This window comes from Arvicanthis niloticus, chromosome 18 (assembly GCF_011762505.2).
Source record: "Arvicanthis niloticus isolate mArvNil1 chromosome 18, mArvNil1.pat.X, whole genome shotgun sequence".
Lineage (NCBI taxonomy): Eukaryota > Metazoa > Chordata > Mammalia > Rodentia > Muridae > Arvicanthis > Arvicanthis niloticus.
In genome coordinates this window covers 41,100,669-41,113,773 of record NC_047675.1, presented here as the reverse complement: position 1 = coordinate 41,113,773, position 13,105 = coordinate 41,100,669, and the positions used below count along the sequence as shown (strand labels likewise).

Genomic DNA, 13,105 nt, shown 5'->3' with positions numbered 1-13,105 from the left:
TGCTCTGGTGAGGAACTATTTTTACTCCTGGAGGCTATGGACGGTCCACTGTGGTTTCCTGAGATGCTGGCGTGTCAGGCATGGGAGAGAAGCAAAAACAACAATGTCATGGGTATGTTGGACTTCTCTAACCATGCTCACAAGGCCAAAGTGGACTGGCACACACTTCCAAATTGGCCTTTGGAATTGCCCCTTGCTTCTCCTGATACTCCTGCGTGCTCCATCCCCTTGGGGTTACCATTTGTATTCTATTTCTTGCTTTAATGTTCTCTATACGGTTCCCATAGACCTGGCTCAAACTGTACAACCTGCAACTCACATTCTATATGCAGGCTGGCAACCTTAGGATGGAAATGGGTCTGTCAGAATGTCAGGGGGCCAAGAACTGGCCCAACAGGAAATATTCGCGTTTGGAAACACAGCTAAGAACATGCTGGAATGTTGCTTTCAAGAGCATAGGGCAGCTTAGGCTGGATAACCAGATCTGAAGGCGAATGCTGTTCCTTGGACCAAGCAGCTTGAGGTGTACTTCTCACGACGTGAGTGATGGGAACATTCCCAACTCCCCTTCTTTGGCCAACTCAAATCCTTCATCAGAAATAGGAAATTAGCCCAGCAGCCCAGGACAGATCTGGTAAGGGCTTCAGCACCCACCCTAGTTTTAAATAACATGATGGCATATCAACTCCCCCCCACCCCAATGCTGCATTCAACAAGCGAGGTACCTGCCAACATGCAGCTAAAAATACCCTGGGCATCTGCAGACCATCATCCATCTCTGCCTGATGTGGGTGGGTGACTGACCCCTGAGCAGGTGGAGAGCCAGGAATTTTTTTTTTTTCCTGGATGGAGTCAGAGTTGACTTAAAACAGATGTTCTCCCAAAGCTGACCAGGCACGTACAACAGGGATACTTACGGACAACTGTTTGAGACTTGCTCCTACCCAAGCTGAACAAAGGGGAACTCCCTTGAGAGGAACCCTGGGGCTGAAAGGGTTAAGCCACCTTTCTCCCAGGGCTGAAAAAAAGAAAAGGGGGGTGGGGGTTACCAGAATAGACAGAAATAGGGGAGAAAAAGAGAGAGAGAGAGAGAGAGAGAGAGAGAGAGAGAGAGAGAGAGAGAGAGAGAGAGCTGTCATTTCGTATTTTCAGGATTGTAGAAAAGCCAACCCCCCCTTTAAATGTAAACATTCATTAAACTAATTTGAAGTTGTCATTACTCTCCACCCTGCTGTTTTATATCAGATTATTCCTAAGTGCTTGGTGAAGAATCCCATAAAGACACACTCGATTCCTCTGCAGGGGATAATCGCGTGGTTTGCACAGTGATTTACGCTGTGTGGTACCGGGAAGTGTCCTCAACTTTGAAAGAGGCCTCTTGGCTCCTCTGGCAAACAATGTCTGCCTTCCCCCCACGGAAATAAAATTCCAATCGTTCCCTCCACGGCGATTATGAGGTCCCCATTACCTTTTCTCCATCCAACTGGAGATAATTAAAAGCAGTTCAAAGCACACGCCAGAAGGTACTGGGCATTTTATTAATAAACGCGGAACCAAGAATACGGCGGGTTTCATTGCCGGATTCGCACCGTGGGATGAGCTGACGCTCCTTGCCTGCTTGACATCTTTCTCCCCGCCCTCCCCTCCTTGAGTTAGGGGCAGCCAGCCATTTCAGGCTCTGAAACCGAATGGACTGAGGAAAGGACAGTCCACCTTCACACTTTCAAGCCCAAACCCGTTACGCACACAGGTCTTCTCAGCCATTTTTCCGCTCAGAGAACATGATTCCCGGGCCCACGGGTGCTGGAAATAGGATGCAGTCGCTGAGACCTTTTCCAGTAGGATGGTGGTCTACAGTTAACTATGCATCCTGTTAAAATAAAGGGGATAGAATATGAATGCCCACCATGTAAGTCTGCTCTGTTCTTTACAGGACATGAGGAGATATATGCAAAGACCCCAGAACAATGCCATCGAAAGATGGACATTAGTTCAGCTCGCTGTTACTATGCAGACAGAGATGCTCAAAACCACCAGAAGAGGAGCAGCTCCAAGCAAGGGTTGGGAGCAGGACAGCGCAAGTCTGACCCTCACTTTCTCCATCTCTCCTGTTTAGTGTGCCTGGTTCCTAGGAGCCGGTGTAACTGTCAATCAGCCACCATGAAGCCTCAGACCTTAAATGTCCAACGACCCAGCTCTGAGTCTTTGCCAATGGACCCAGTCCAGTGTTAGACAACAGCGGCAGCAGCCATGGTCACTGAGTGTACAGTGCCTCTGTCCCTTCGCCACCCACCCCCTCTGACACTAGCATTTTGTCAGAGAGTTGACTGTTTTCAAGAAGAGAAGACAGAGCTGGAGATGAGGTCCAGTTGCTACAGTGCCTGCCTAGCATGTGTGGAGTCCTGGGTTCTGTCCCCAGCACCCCATAAACAGGGCAACATGGTGTGCTTCTGTAATTCCAGCGCTTGGGAATTTGAAGCAAGATGGTCAGAAGTTTAAGGTCATCCTCAATCACATGAATTCAAAGCTAGTCTGGGCTATGTGAGGCCCTTTTCAAGATGACAAGGAGGCTTGCCAAGGCAAGTACATCTCCACATTCTTGGATGGTATACCAAACCGACCATAGATAGATCCTTCTGAACTGTGAGCAGCTTTCCATGGGCCTGCTGAACAATTTAGTCAAGTAAGACAGGTTTGGGAATAGCACCCAGTAGAAAATACAGTTATTATTTGTTCTTTAACCTCAAGTAGTTACCTTGGGACAGGTCCTTAATCCCAAGGTAACTACATAGTGGGTCTCTTGTTTTTGTTTGTTTGTTTTTTTGGTTTTTTGAGACAGGGTTTTTCTGTGTAGCCCTGGCTGTCCTAGAACTCACTCTGTAGACCAGGCTAGCCTCGAACTCAGAAATCTGCCGGCCTCTGCCTCCCAAGTGCTAGGATTAAAGGCATGCACCACCACTGCCTGGCATAGTGGGTCTCTTTAGCATCCAAGGGATGTGCCTCTAGGATGGCCTTAGATACAGTGTGAGTTTGCAAGTCTGGGTTCTGCCACAAAGGGTCTGCCATCAAGTGTATGGCACGTTCTTTAACAACTCTATGCTTATGTTCTCTCTGCTACAATAATTACAACATCTATTTCATGGTATTGGGGGTAAAGGGGGTTTCCTCACAAGAGCCTTTGGCACATAATAAGCATGGATTGGGCACCGTTGGCTGTGCCAGTCACAGGCTATCATCCACTCAAGTCACAGCACACACATGGCTGTGTGGAAATATGCACAGAGACACTGCCAATCTTAAAGAATAAAAAGAATGCACTAAAACTTTTTTTTTTCAAAGCAAGGTCACATAGCCCAGGCTAGCCTTCGACTCTCTATGCTAGGATGCCCTTGAGAACCTGATCTTCTTGCCTTCACCTCAGGAGTGCTGAGATTAAAGTCATGTGACACCCCACCTGATATCTGGTGGGGCTTGGGAATCCAACCCAGGGTTCTTGCATACTAGGCCAAGCACCGGGCCAACTTGAGTGACATCCACAGCTCCTGAAGTGCTTTTCCATATATTGCCAGTGGCCTCGTGGTTTACGTTAAATAAAAATGAGGCTGCAGCTCCACTTGTAAGTGATTTTGTAAAATGAGACCAAGGAATATTCCGCAAGTGTCCAGTAACTTCTGAGTAGGTAAAATGTATTTCTCAGCTTTCTTCTTGGCGTGCCAGGCCCTGACATAAAAGGGTGTGAGCTTGCTAGTTATTCCCAGTAAGTGCTGGGCGGGCGTAATGAGATTCTACTAAGCACACATTGAAAAAGTTCCAAGGCACAGGCCACAGTCTAAAGCTCCTCTACATTGGCAGGGGCATCAGAAAGCATGGGCATCTGCGTTCAGTACTTCACCTGGCTATTCCAGATTCTCAGCAAGCCACAGCCTGTGGCCAGTGTCCCATCAGAGACAGGCATGTGCTGTAAACCCCAACCCAGTCTGTCCTCACTCGGTGGCTGGCAGGATCTGCATTTTTCCCAAAACTGATGTTTTGAGAGGGGGGGGGAGAAGGGAAGAATGATTGTGGATCTGGTCTCACCACGTTCAAGGAAATGAAGCAGCAGAAAGGTGGCGGGGGGTAGGGGGCTCTGTAAGCCTCCCTCTAAATGCAGGTGAGGAAAAGGAATAGTGACAAATTAACTACACATCTGGTTCACATCCAGAAATACAATCAGCTACAGCCTAATTTGGTCTGTTATTTATCAGTTTTGTGGGTTTCTTTTTTTTTTTAAGGGATAAAACGGGGCCCGTTTGATGAAGAATTACCAAGGACAGACTCTAAATGAGTGAACTTAGGGGACCAAAAGTAATGCTTCAAGGAGAAGAAAGAAAGAAAAAAAAAGGAAGGGAAGGAAGGAGGAACTGAGGGAAGGAGAAAGGAATACAAAGTATCTTTTAAGTAGCACAAAGGTAACACTGTCATCGATAAACATGGCAGGAGCTTAAGAAAAGAACCAATCAGAACCTTGCCGGTTGACTGGGTGGACAAAGTCTCTCTGCATCTTTGCCTTCCTTTCTTGACTGACCCTACCAGCAAATTCTCAAGCCAAGTTGATTTTTTTTTTTTTTTTTGTATGCTGCAGAAGTCACACCTTTCCTGGTAGTCCCTGTGTTTCAGAGCAGGTAGCAGGTATTTGACAATATAGTTAATGTCTTCACTTATGCAATTACACACTAGATTAAGGGCTTCAGTATGACAGTGTCTTTACCGTGTGCTTTATGGCAAAACAGCACGTCTCAAGATGACAACAAACTATAGAATCATATTCATGTGATTTTAGCTTGAAATCAATTTGTTGCAAACACAATTATTGTTACCTAATTCTCCTACTTGTTTGGGATCCCCCTGTAAGTTAAGATAGAACATAATTTCACATTAATTTTAAATGTCATTTTTCCAGAGGAGGTATTTCCCATGAAGCACTGAGTTGATAATCATCTCCAGAAATGGGTGTTATCAACTTGGGTGTTATTGACAAGCAACTATAACCTGTTTCACGGTCATCATTTTTAACTTTACAATCAGCTTTGAGGCACTCAGCACCCCCTTTGCTGCTCTGTGTTCCCAGGTCTCCCTGGGTTTTAAGTGTGTAGAGAGGAGATGAGGTTTTTCTTTAGTTGATCCAGAAACAGGATTGTCAGCCAATAAAATGACTTGTGTGTGTGTGTGTGTGTGTGTGTGTGTGTGTGTGTGTGTAATATCCTGACTCCTACCTCTGCACAGCCCCAAAGTAGCAGCAACAAGACCTTGACAGATCTGCAGTAAAACTTGAACTTCAAACACACGTTCAATTTTTATAGAAATTGGGTGTGTCTCTGGGGAAGTTATGGCTTGTGCACTGCCTGTGTACAGGCAGAGACTAGTGAGTGAACCAGACATGAGGGTCTAATTCAGCCAAAGTGAGATTCAGTTGATTAATTACATTTTGCCTTTGAGACATCAGGCCAAATTTATGATAGTAAAGTTATTTTTAAATACAACATAGAGAAGTGACCATGCCATGTTATCGTCACCGAGAGAATTCAGGTGACACCTAGCTAAGAAGGTGGGGGAGGAGCCCTGCAGGCCAGCAAGATGGCAGAGCTGGAATTCGTAATCAGCCCTTGGTGGCTTTTCTTACAATGTTTGTTTTTAAATAATGTATATACATATATGTCTCTATGTAGGTTTGGGCATGTGAATGCAGGTGTTGTAGAGGCCAGAGTGATCCCCTGGAGCTGGAGTTATAGATGGTGGTGAACTACAACACATGGGTGTTGGAACCTAAACTTGAGTGTTCTGGAACAGCAATGGGCTGCTATTAGTTGCTGACCTATATTTGCAATGCCTGGATTCACCTTCTTGATGGTTGAGATCGTCTACTGATTAGACTCTGAGCTCCCTGGGAAGAACGCCACAAACTAGGCAGTAACACAGAGCAGTGTCTCTGCTTTCTACTTAGCAGGGACTTGGTAGGAGATGGGGGTCAATTCAGGTTGTCTTTCAGGGGTCAAATGTTTGTTGGTAGTGTCCCCCCAGGAGTCACCAAGTATCCTACAGCGATGCAGGCATTAAGGTAGATCAAATCTCCAGATCTGGTTCAGTTCATTGACAGGGAAACACAGCCATGGTAATAATGGTATTTACGAAAGAACTCTGATGAGGAGGGGCCTGAGAACTGAACAGATCATGCCGAATGAATGCTTAGCCAAAAAAAAAAAAAAAAAACAGTCGGTAAAAATGCTGTTACTGGTGAATTACAGTGGTCTTCTCCTCTCTTCGATAATTTGGGGCAATTGCATGGGAATGCTAGCCCATTGATTTCCACTCCAATTCGTGCCCCCATGCTGGGGCAAGCCGGCTGGCATACCCGAGCTTGCTGCTGGAAGACTTGGCGATGTATCTGAAAGAGGTGCAGGCAATTGTTGCCTCTACCATTAACAGAACTATAACTCCGCTCCACACTCTGAAGTGCTCTCAGTGCCTCTGAGAAACAGCTGAGCACTCCCTGAGCAGCCATCCTGGATTAGTGGGTTAAGCGCCTCCATTCTGCCCCCACGGGCTGCAAAATCACTTCTGGCACTTTCTAGAACTGTTTCATATTTTTTTTCCTCCATACTTGTAACGGGGAACAATATTGACAATGGCGTTCTGGAAAGCAATAGATAATCAATGTCTGGCAGCTGGAGGCACATAAGTGTATTCTTAATTTTAGCACCATATTCTAAGGCTTGAAGTGCTGAAACACGAAAACTGTTTTAGCTTTGATTTTTTTTTTTGAAATAATAATTTGAAAAAAGCAGATTGTCTTTCTTTAAATAGGATTAAGTTCAAATTTCCACATGATTTAAAGGTAATATAAACTTAGAAAGAAAGACAGGATGAGTCAGAGGTGTGAGGAGAAAAATCAATCTCAAGGGAGCAAGGGAGGGGACATTGTCATGCTTAGAGATACTGTTTATCATCTATCTGGTCTAAGGGAAGGGTGCTACTGGCAGGTACAGAGCAAAGGCCAGAGGTGCTGTCAGATGCCTAATGATGCGAAGTCCTAGCTGCAAAGATGTATCCAATCTCATTTTAGAACTGCCAAGATTGAGAGTTTGGGCTCAAGACATGAGTAAGTAAATGATATATTTGTCCCATGTCATCCCTCTACCACAAAGGACACTTAACCTTCATTGAAACTACAGGGCAGGACAGGGAATCCCTTATGCCCCTTATGCCTCTTTCCTGCTGTATAGATTTTCTTCTATGAAAGTGCTAATATTCCAAGGTTCTAGAGAGTTCCCCATTCCTCAGGATTCCCTAGGTCCCATTCCCAAGCTTAAGAAATCTTGAGTAACCTCAAGTTGGAAAAAAAAAAAAAAAATGCCGACTCTTTGGATCTAAAGTAAGTGTCATGATCAAACTCTCTGAGAACAGAAAAGGGGGTTTGGGGCTGGCTTCAGCTTAGAATGAAGAGTGTTTGCCTAAAGTGCACAAAGCCACGGATCTGGCACAAGGCATGGTGGAGCACACCAGCAGTCTCAGCACTTGGGTGGTAAAGGGAGGGAGGGTCAGAAAGTCAAGGTTATTTGACTTTGGCCGCACAAAAGCCAGCCTGAGCTACACCAGACTTTGTCCAAGAAAGAAAGAGAGAGAGAGAAAGAAAGAGAGAAAAAGAGAGAGAAAGAAAGAAAGAGAAATAAATAAATAAATAAATAAAAGAGAGAGAGAAAGACAGAAAGAAAGAAAGAGAGAGAGAGAGAGAGAGAGAGAGAGAGAGAGAGAGAGAGAGAGAGAGAAGAAGAGAAGAGAAGAGAAGAGAAGAGAAGAGAAGAGAAGAGAAGAGAAGAGAAGAGAAGAGAAGAGAGGTGTGGCTCTGTAGTACAAGCCAGTCACCCCAGCACTCCAGAGCCTGAGGAAAGGGGATTTTGAATTTGAGGCCACTCTAGGCCTCACAGAGAGAGGGAGCCCCTGTTTCACAAAACAAAACAAACAAACAAACAAATAACAAACTGCAAACAAAGAAAACAAAAAAACGAAAAAGAAAAAAGAAAACGAAAAAGAAACAGGGAAACAGCCGTTAAAGAGGCTGGTGAGGGCTGACAGACAGCTTTGCAAGTGGAGGATTTACTGGGGGACTGAGTTTTTTACGAGCTGAGTTGTGCTAAACTCTGCTATTAAAGTTAGTAGTTCTGCCAATAAAGCCGCCGCCGCTCCATGGAAAATACTCGCTAAACAGATTAGGCACGAGAGCAGAGAACGGAAGATGCTGAAAGAGAGAGTCCAGTACTTAGAAGAAACACACATCCAAGAGCTGCTCTTTCCGACTCCCCCCCCCCAACCCCCCGGGCTTCCAACCACAAACCAATAAAAAGAATGAAAGAGTCCAGCTTAGGGCTCACCGTCCTCAGAGCAAAGAGGTTGTCCTTTGACCCTGACTTTCAGGAAGAGAGAATCTGTGGGTGGACACTTCTATAGAGCACATATGGAGAGTACGCTTGCTAGCCAGGATCTTTTACATTAGAGGATAGATATGTACAATGGCTGTTTATTCTTCTTTAAGAAACAACTGAACAAGGAGGGGCTCTGGAGGGTAGAGTAGCCTTTATCAGTTACTAGTGATCTGGGGGTGAAGGGCAATCAAAAGTTTATAGGCAGGCTCATGCACACACTCACACACACACCACACGAATACACACACATACACAATACACATACCACACCACACACACACATATACACAACAAACACAGCACACACCACATACACAACACATACACACACACACACACACACACACACCACATCACACCACACACCTTAATTCCAAAGATTGATTTACTTTTATTTTATTTGTATGTGTTTTTCCTACATGGATGGAAAAAGAAGGCTGAAAGAAGGTGTTGGATTTCCTGGAACTAGAATCACTTATAGCTAGGAGTCACCACGCAGTATGGGGAACCTAATCTGGGTCCTCTGGAATTGTGCTCTGAATTGCTGCACCATCTCTCAGCCTCAAATAAACCTAATTTTTAAAAGGTTAATATACAAAAGAAGCCAGTTGTCAGAGAAAGACTGGAAACCCTTCCCTACCCGGGCCACATGCAACACACAGAAAATATTTGTTACATTCACCCAGGAGAAGGCAAATCCTGTGCAGCTTCCCTCAAGAGAATCAGAACTCACCTGCGGCACAAACGTTTCTGAGCATGTGTTTATTTGTTTGTATTTTTCTTTCTCGAATCATTAGTCCTTCAGTTTCTCCTCTTCCTCTTCCTCCTCCTCTTTCTTTCTTCTTCTTCTTCTTCTTCTTCTTCTTCTTCTTCTTCTTCTTCTTCTTCTTCTTCTTCTTCTTCTTCTTCTTCCTCTTCTTCCTCTTCCTCCTCCTCCTCCTCTTCTTTCTCCTCCTCCTCTTCTTCCTCCTCCTCCTCTTCTTCTTCCTCCTCCTCCTCTTCTTCTTCTACCTCTTCTTCTTCCTCCTCCTCCTCTTCTTCTTCTACCTCTTCTTCTTCCTCCTGCTCCTCTTCTTCTTCTACCTCTTCCTCCTCCTCCTCCTCTTCTTCTTCTACCTCTTCTTCTTCCTCCTCCTCCTCTTCTTCTTCTACCTCTTCTTCTTCCTCCTCCTCCTCTTCTTCTTCTACCTCTTCTTCCTCCTCCTCCTCTTCTTCTTCTTCCTCTTCCTCCTCCTCTTCCTCCTCCTCCTTTTCTTCTTTTTTCTCCTCCATCTTATTCCTCTCCTCCTCCTCCTCCTCCTCCTCCTCCTCCTTCTCTTCCTCCTCCTCCTCCTCTTCCTCCTCCTCCTCCTCCTCCTACTCCTCCTCCTTCTTCTCCTCCTCTTCCCCCTCCTCCTCCTCCTCTTTCTTCTTCATTATCTCTCTTCATGTGTCCTCGGATCCAATTTATTTCTTCAGGACACAAGAACCTAGAAACCTCAGCAGGTGCTACCTGAATTCAGCCCTGAAACTATAGAGTAGGTAGCAACATGCTTGCGTTCATCTTCTATGTTTACCATGTGGCAAATGTACAATGTTAACCAAACACCAATGTAAAACAAATTAGCCAGTGGCCTGGTGATGTGTCTTACTGGCTGCTCTGCTCCATTAGATAGTTAATACCCTTGTGTCCCTTCTGTTTTGCCCTTTAATGATTTCTCAGTTTCAGAGTCACTGGCACTGGATGCCATTTTAGGTCTGTGCTTACCCCCAACCCCAGAGCGGGTCCATCAAAGTGATTCATTAGTCTACAGGCCAGTGGGACCACTGCCCGTGTAATGGATACGTAAAGTGCTCTCAGGATGGAGGGGGATCTCGCTTGCTATGCATTGGAATTGTTCCTAATTTTTAAACTTATGGTTCATTTTACAACACAACCTTGTCTTCTTCTCCATCACCTTTTCGTTTATGAAAATACATAATTAGTTCCAGACAGGAAGGATGAATTCTGCTTATCACGTAGCAGAGGCCAGTGAGCACCATTGGGAAGGGTTTCTCCATATTGTCATCCTGAAGACTTGCCCCTTCTTCAGGAAGCAAGCCTGTCCAGAAGGCCTGTCCAGAATGCCAAGAAACAGAAAAGCTTGGTGGTGTTTTTGCAGACTTAACTACAACAAGCTCGAAGCCGGGGGCAATCGTGCAGACACTTGATGAATCCTTTCTCCTTTTCTGGAGCATTCTCTGTTGCAGCATGCTTTAGGGGAGGGGAAAAAAAAAACCTTATATCCTGATCTATTCAGATGATAATTATGTCAACCTCACCTTGGCCAACTCCTGACAGCCTAAAACATTAAAGATTTTATACCGCTAGTGCCGAATACTGCTCCTTTTATTGGCTCAGAGAGCAGATATCAATTATAATGAGGTAATAAAATGTGCAAGCACTGTTCACGTCCTGCTCTGATTCTTCTTTTTCTTTTCCCCTCCCACTCTCTTTGAAATAATAACAGCAGCAAAAAAAGAAGAGAAAAAAAAATAATCTTCCAAGTCATCATCGACTCTCTGAAAGCTCTGGCTTTGTACGGCTTGGGTACCATCAAGCTGTTTGCTCATCTCAGTGTTCCTCTTGGTGGTTTCCTCCTCACTAAAGTGCAGCTGCTGGGAAATTTCTCCAGCATACCTTGTGAGTGCTGGGCTCCTCTGGGATGAATGGCTTACATTTGCATAACTATAAACTTAAGGTAGTTGGTCTAAGCCCAGGTCCCTTAGACTACCCACTTGCTGATGAGATGCAGGACCCTCTCAGAGGTTCCCCCAACCTAAACCAATTTGTAAAGTTGTTCTGTTGTTTAAAACATTAGAGAAATTAAAGTGATCGGGATATAATTAGATTAACATTCATATCTTCCGAGTTGCTTTAATTCTAATATTAAAAAGATTAAATATCCACTCAGAGGATTAAGCAAAAACTCAAGTGCTAGCAACACATTTACATTGCCTTACTGTGCAAATTATAAACCTAATTAATCTAAAGTTTTCTAGAAATTGAATTGGATATGCATTCGCGGGCTGGTAAAACTTTAGCTACTTAAAATTCACTCCAGCCTTATTCCCTCCTGTGTGTGTGGAGGTGATACTGTGATGAAGAAACCCATTTCAATGGCTTTGCTTGGCTTCTCATTGCTGGAAATTAAATCTCAACATAAATATATGTAGCAGGGGAACCGAGACTTTAATACTGCGTGTACTCAGTAAGAAGACACACCTTGCATCTATCTGCTATTCCAAGTATATAGAAACACATGGCCTCCCCATTGAGCTGGCCCAGGTAAAAAGACAGAAAAAGTGATGCTTTAACTTTCCCTAAAAACATAGCTTCAAGGTTGTCCCTCGTGTTGACTGGCTTCAACTGGCAACTTGCCCCAAGACAGAATCACCTGGGAAGAGAATCTTAATTGAGCAATGATCTGCAGACATGTCTATGAGGGACTGTCTCGACTGTTAATTGATGGGGGAGACATATAGACATACCTATGTGTGGGTGGAGCCCTTTCATAAGCTGGACCCTGCACTGTTTAAGAGTGAAGAACAACGCCAGCTGAACATAAGAAGGAGCAAGCAAACAATATGGGTGCCTGCTCTCGGCTCTTGACTGTGGGGTTGATGGAGCTAGCTGCCCCAAGCTTCTGCCCTCATCTTGTCACAGTCACAGACTGTCACCTCTGAACCCTTTCTCCCCTGAGTTACTTTCTGGTGAGGTATTTATCATGGCAACAGAAGCCAGGTTCAGATGCGCCCTTGGGGGGGGGGGGGAGTAAAAATGGTGAAAAAGTTTCTTTTCCTTCTTTTCCTCGTCTAGATCCTTTCTTCTGCTCCTGTGTCCCCACCTGGTCCTACCATTTCCCCATCCCTCAAGGACACAGACATTCTTTCTGGGTCTCACTGGACCTACTGTGTAGCTTTGGAAAACCATGACAACCTTAGACAGTCTTGATGGTCATGGTGAGGCCACAGAAAAGACACATCCTATTTATGCAAAGTAAGTCATATGTCTGGAATTGCTGACAGAGGGAGAGGCCAATGCACAAGAAGATGGAGACTCTTGTAGGCCTTTTTCTTTGCACTTGGATTGAATATGAAGTAGTACAGACTTAAAAAAAAAAAAAAAAAAAAAAAAAAAAAAACTTTAAAAAAACCCGTAGTGGTTTGCATTGTAATTACTGTAGAAATATTAATCTGACAAAATCCATGGGCTAATGTAAGTTCAGGGGAAGAGGAACGAGAAGGAGTGGGTAAACAGGCTGGACCTGTGAAGGCCAAGAACCTTGTCCTCTGCCTTTGGGAAATACAACCTGGGTTGTTAAAATTCTCATGCCAGGCTTTCCCAGCTAAGCTGACAGTTATCATCTGCATTCATCAATATAACCCCCATAAAAAGTGAAGCCGTTGAGGAGAAGTGAGAAATTACAGCTGAGAGCTGAGATTAGCAGCCATGAATGTCCGTCACCATCTGAGGGCCTTCACTCAAATTGAGCACCACAGCCCTCCGATCCACTTAGGCCTAACCACAGGGCTATTACCCAGGAAACACTAGCCATTATATTTGTTATCATCCCAATGAAATAAATAGGTGTGAATTCCACCCCTGTCCATTGGGTGTTCCCTAAAAT

At 44.6% G+C, this 13,105-nt stretch overlaps 1 protein-coding gene across 4 annotated transcripts in view; it reads right to left on the bottom strand.

Moving 5' to 3' along the window:
* Positions 1 to 13,105, bottom strand: part of Wwox (WW domain containing oxidoreductase) — a 902,911-nt gene that overhangs the window by 133,825 nt on the left and 755,981 nt on the right. Inside the window, exon 9 of one of the 4 annotated variants that reach the window (XM_076915923.1) lies at positions 918 to 1,018. The exons of the other annotated variants lie outside the window; for them this stretch is intronic. Coding sequence (XP_076772038.1) covers positions 941 to 1,018 — 78 coding nt within the window. The 3' untranslated portion in view covers positions 918 to 940. The remainder of the gene's footprint in view (positions 1 to 917; positions 1,019 to 13,105) is intronic. 4 annotated transcript variants of the gene reach the window in all.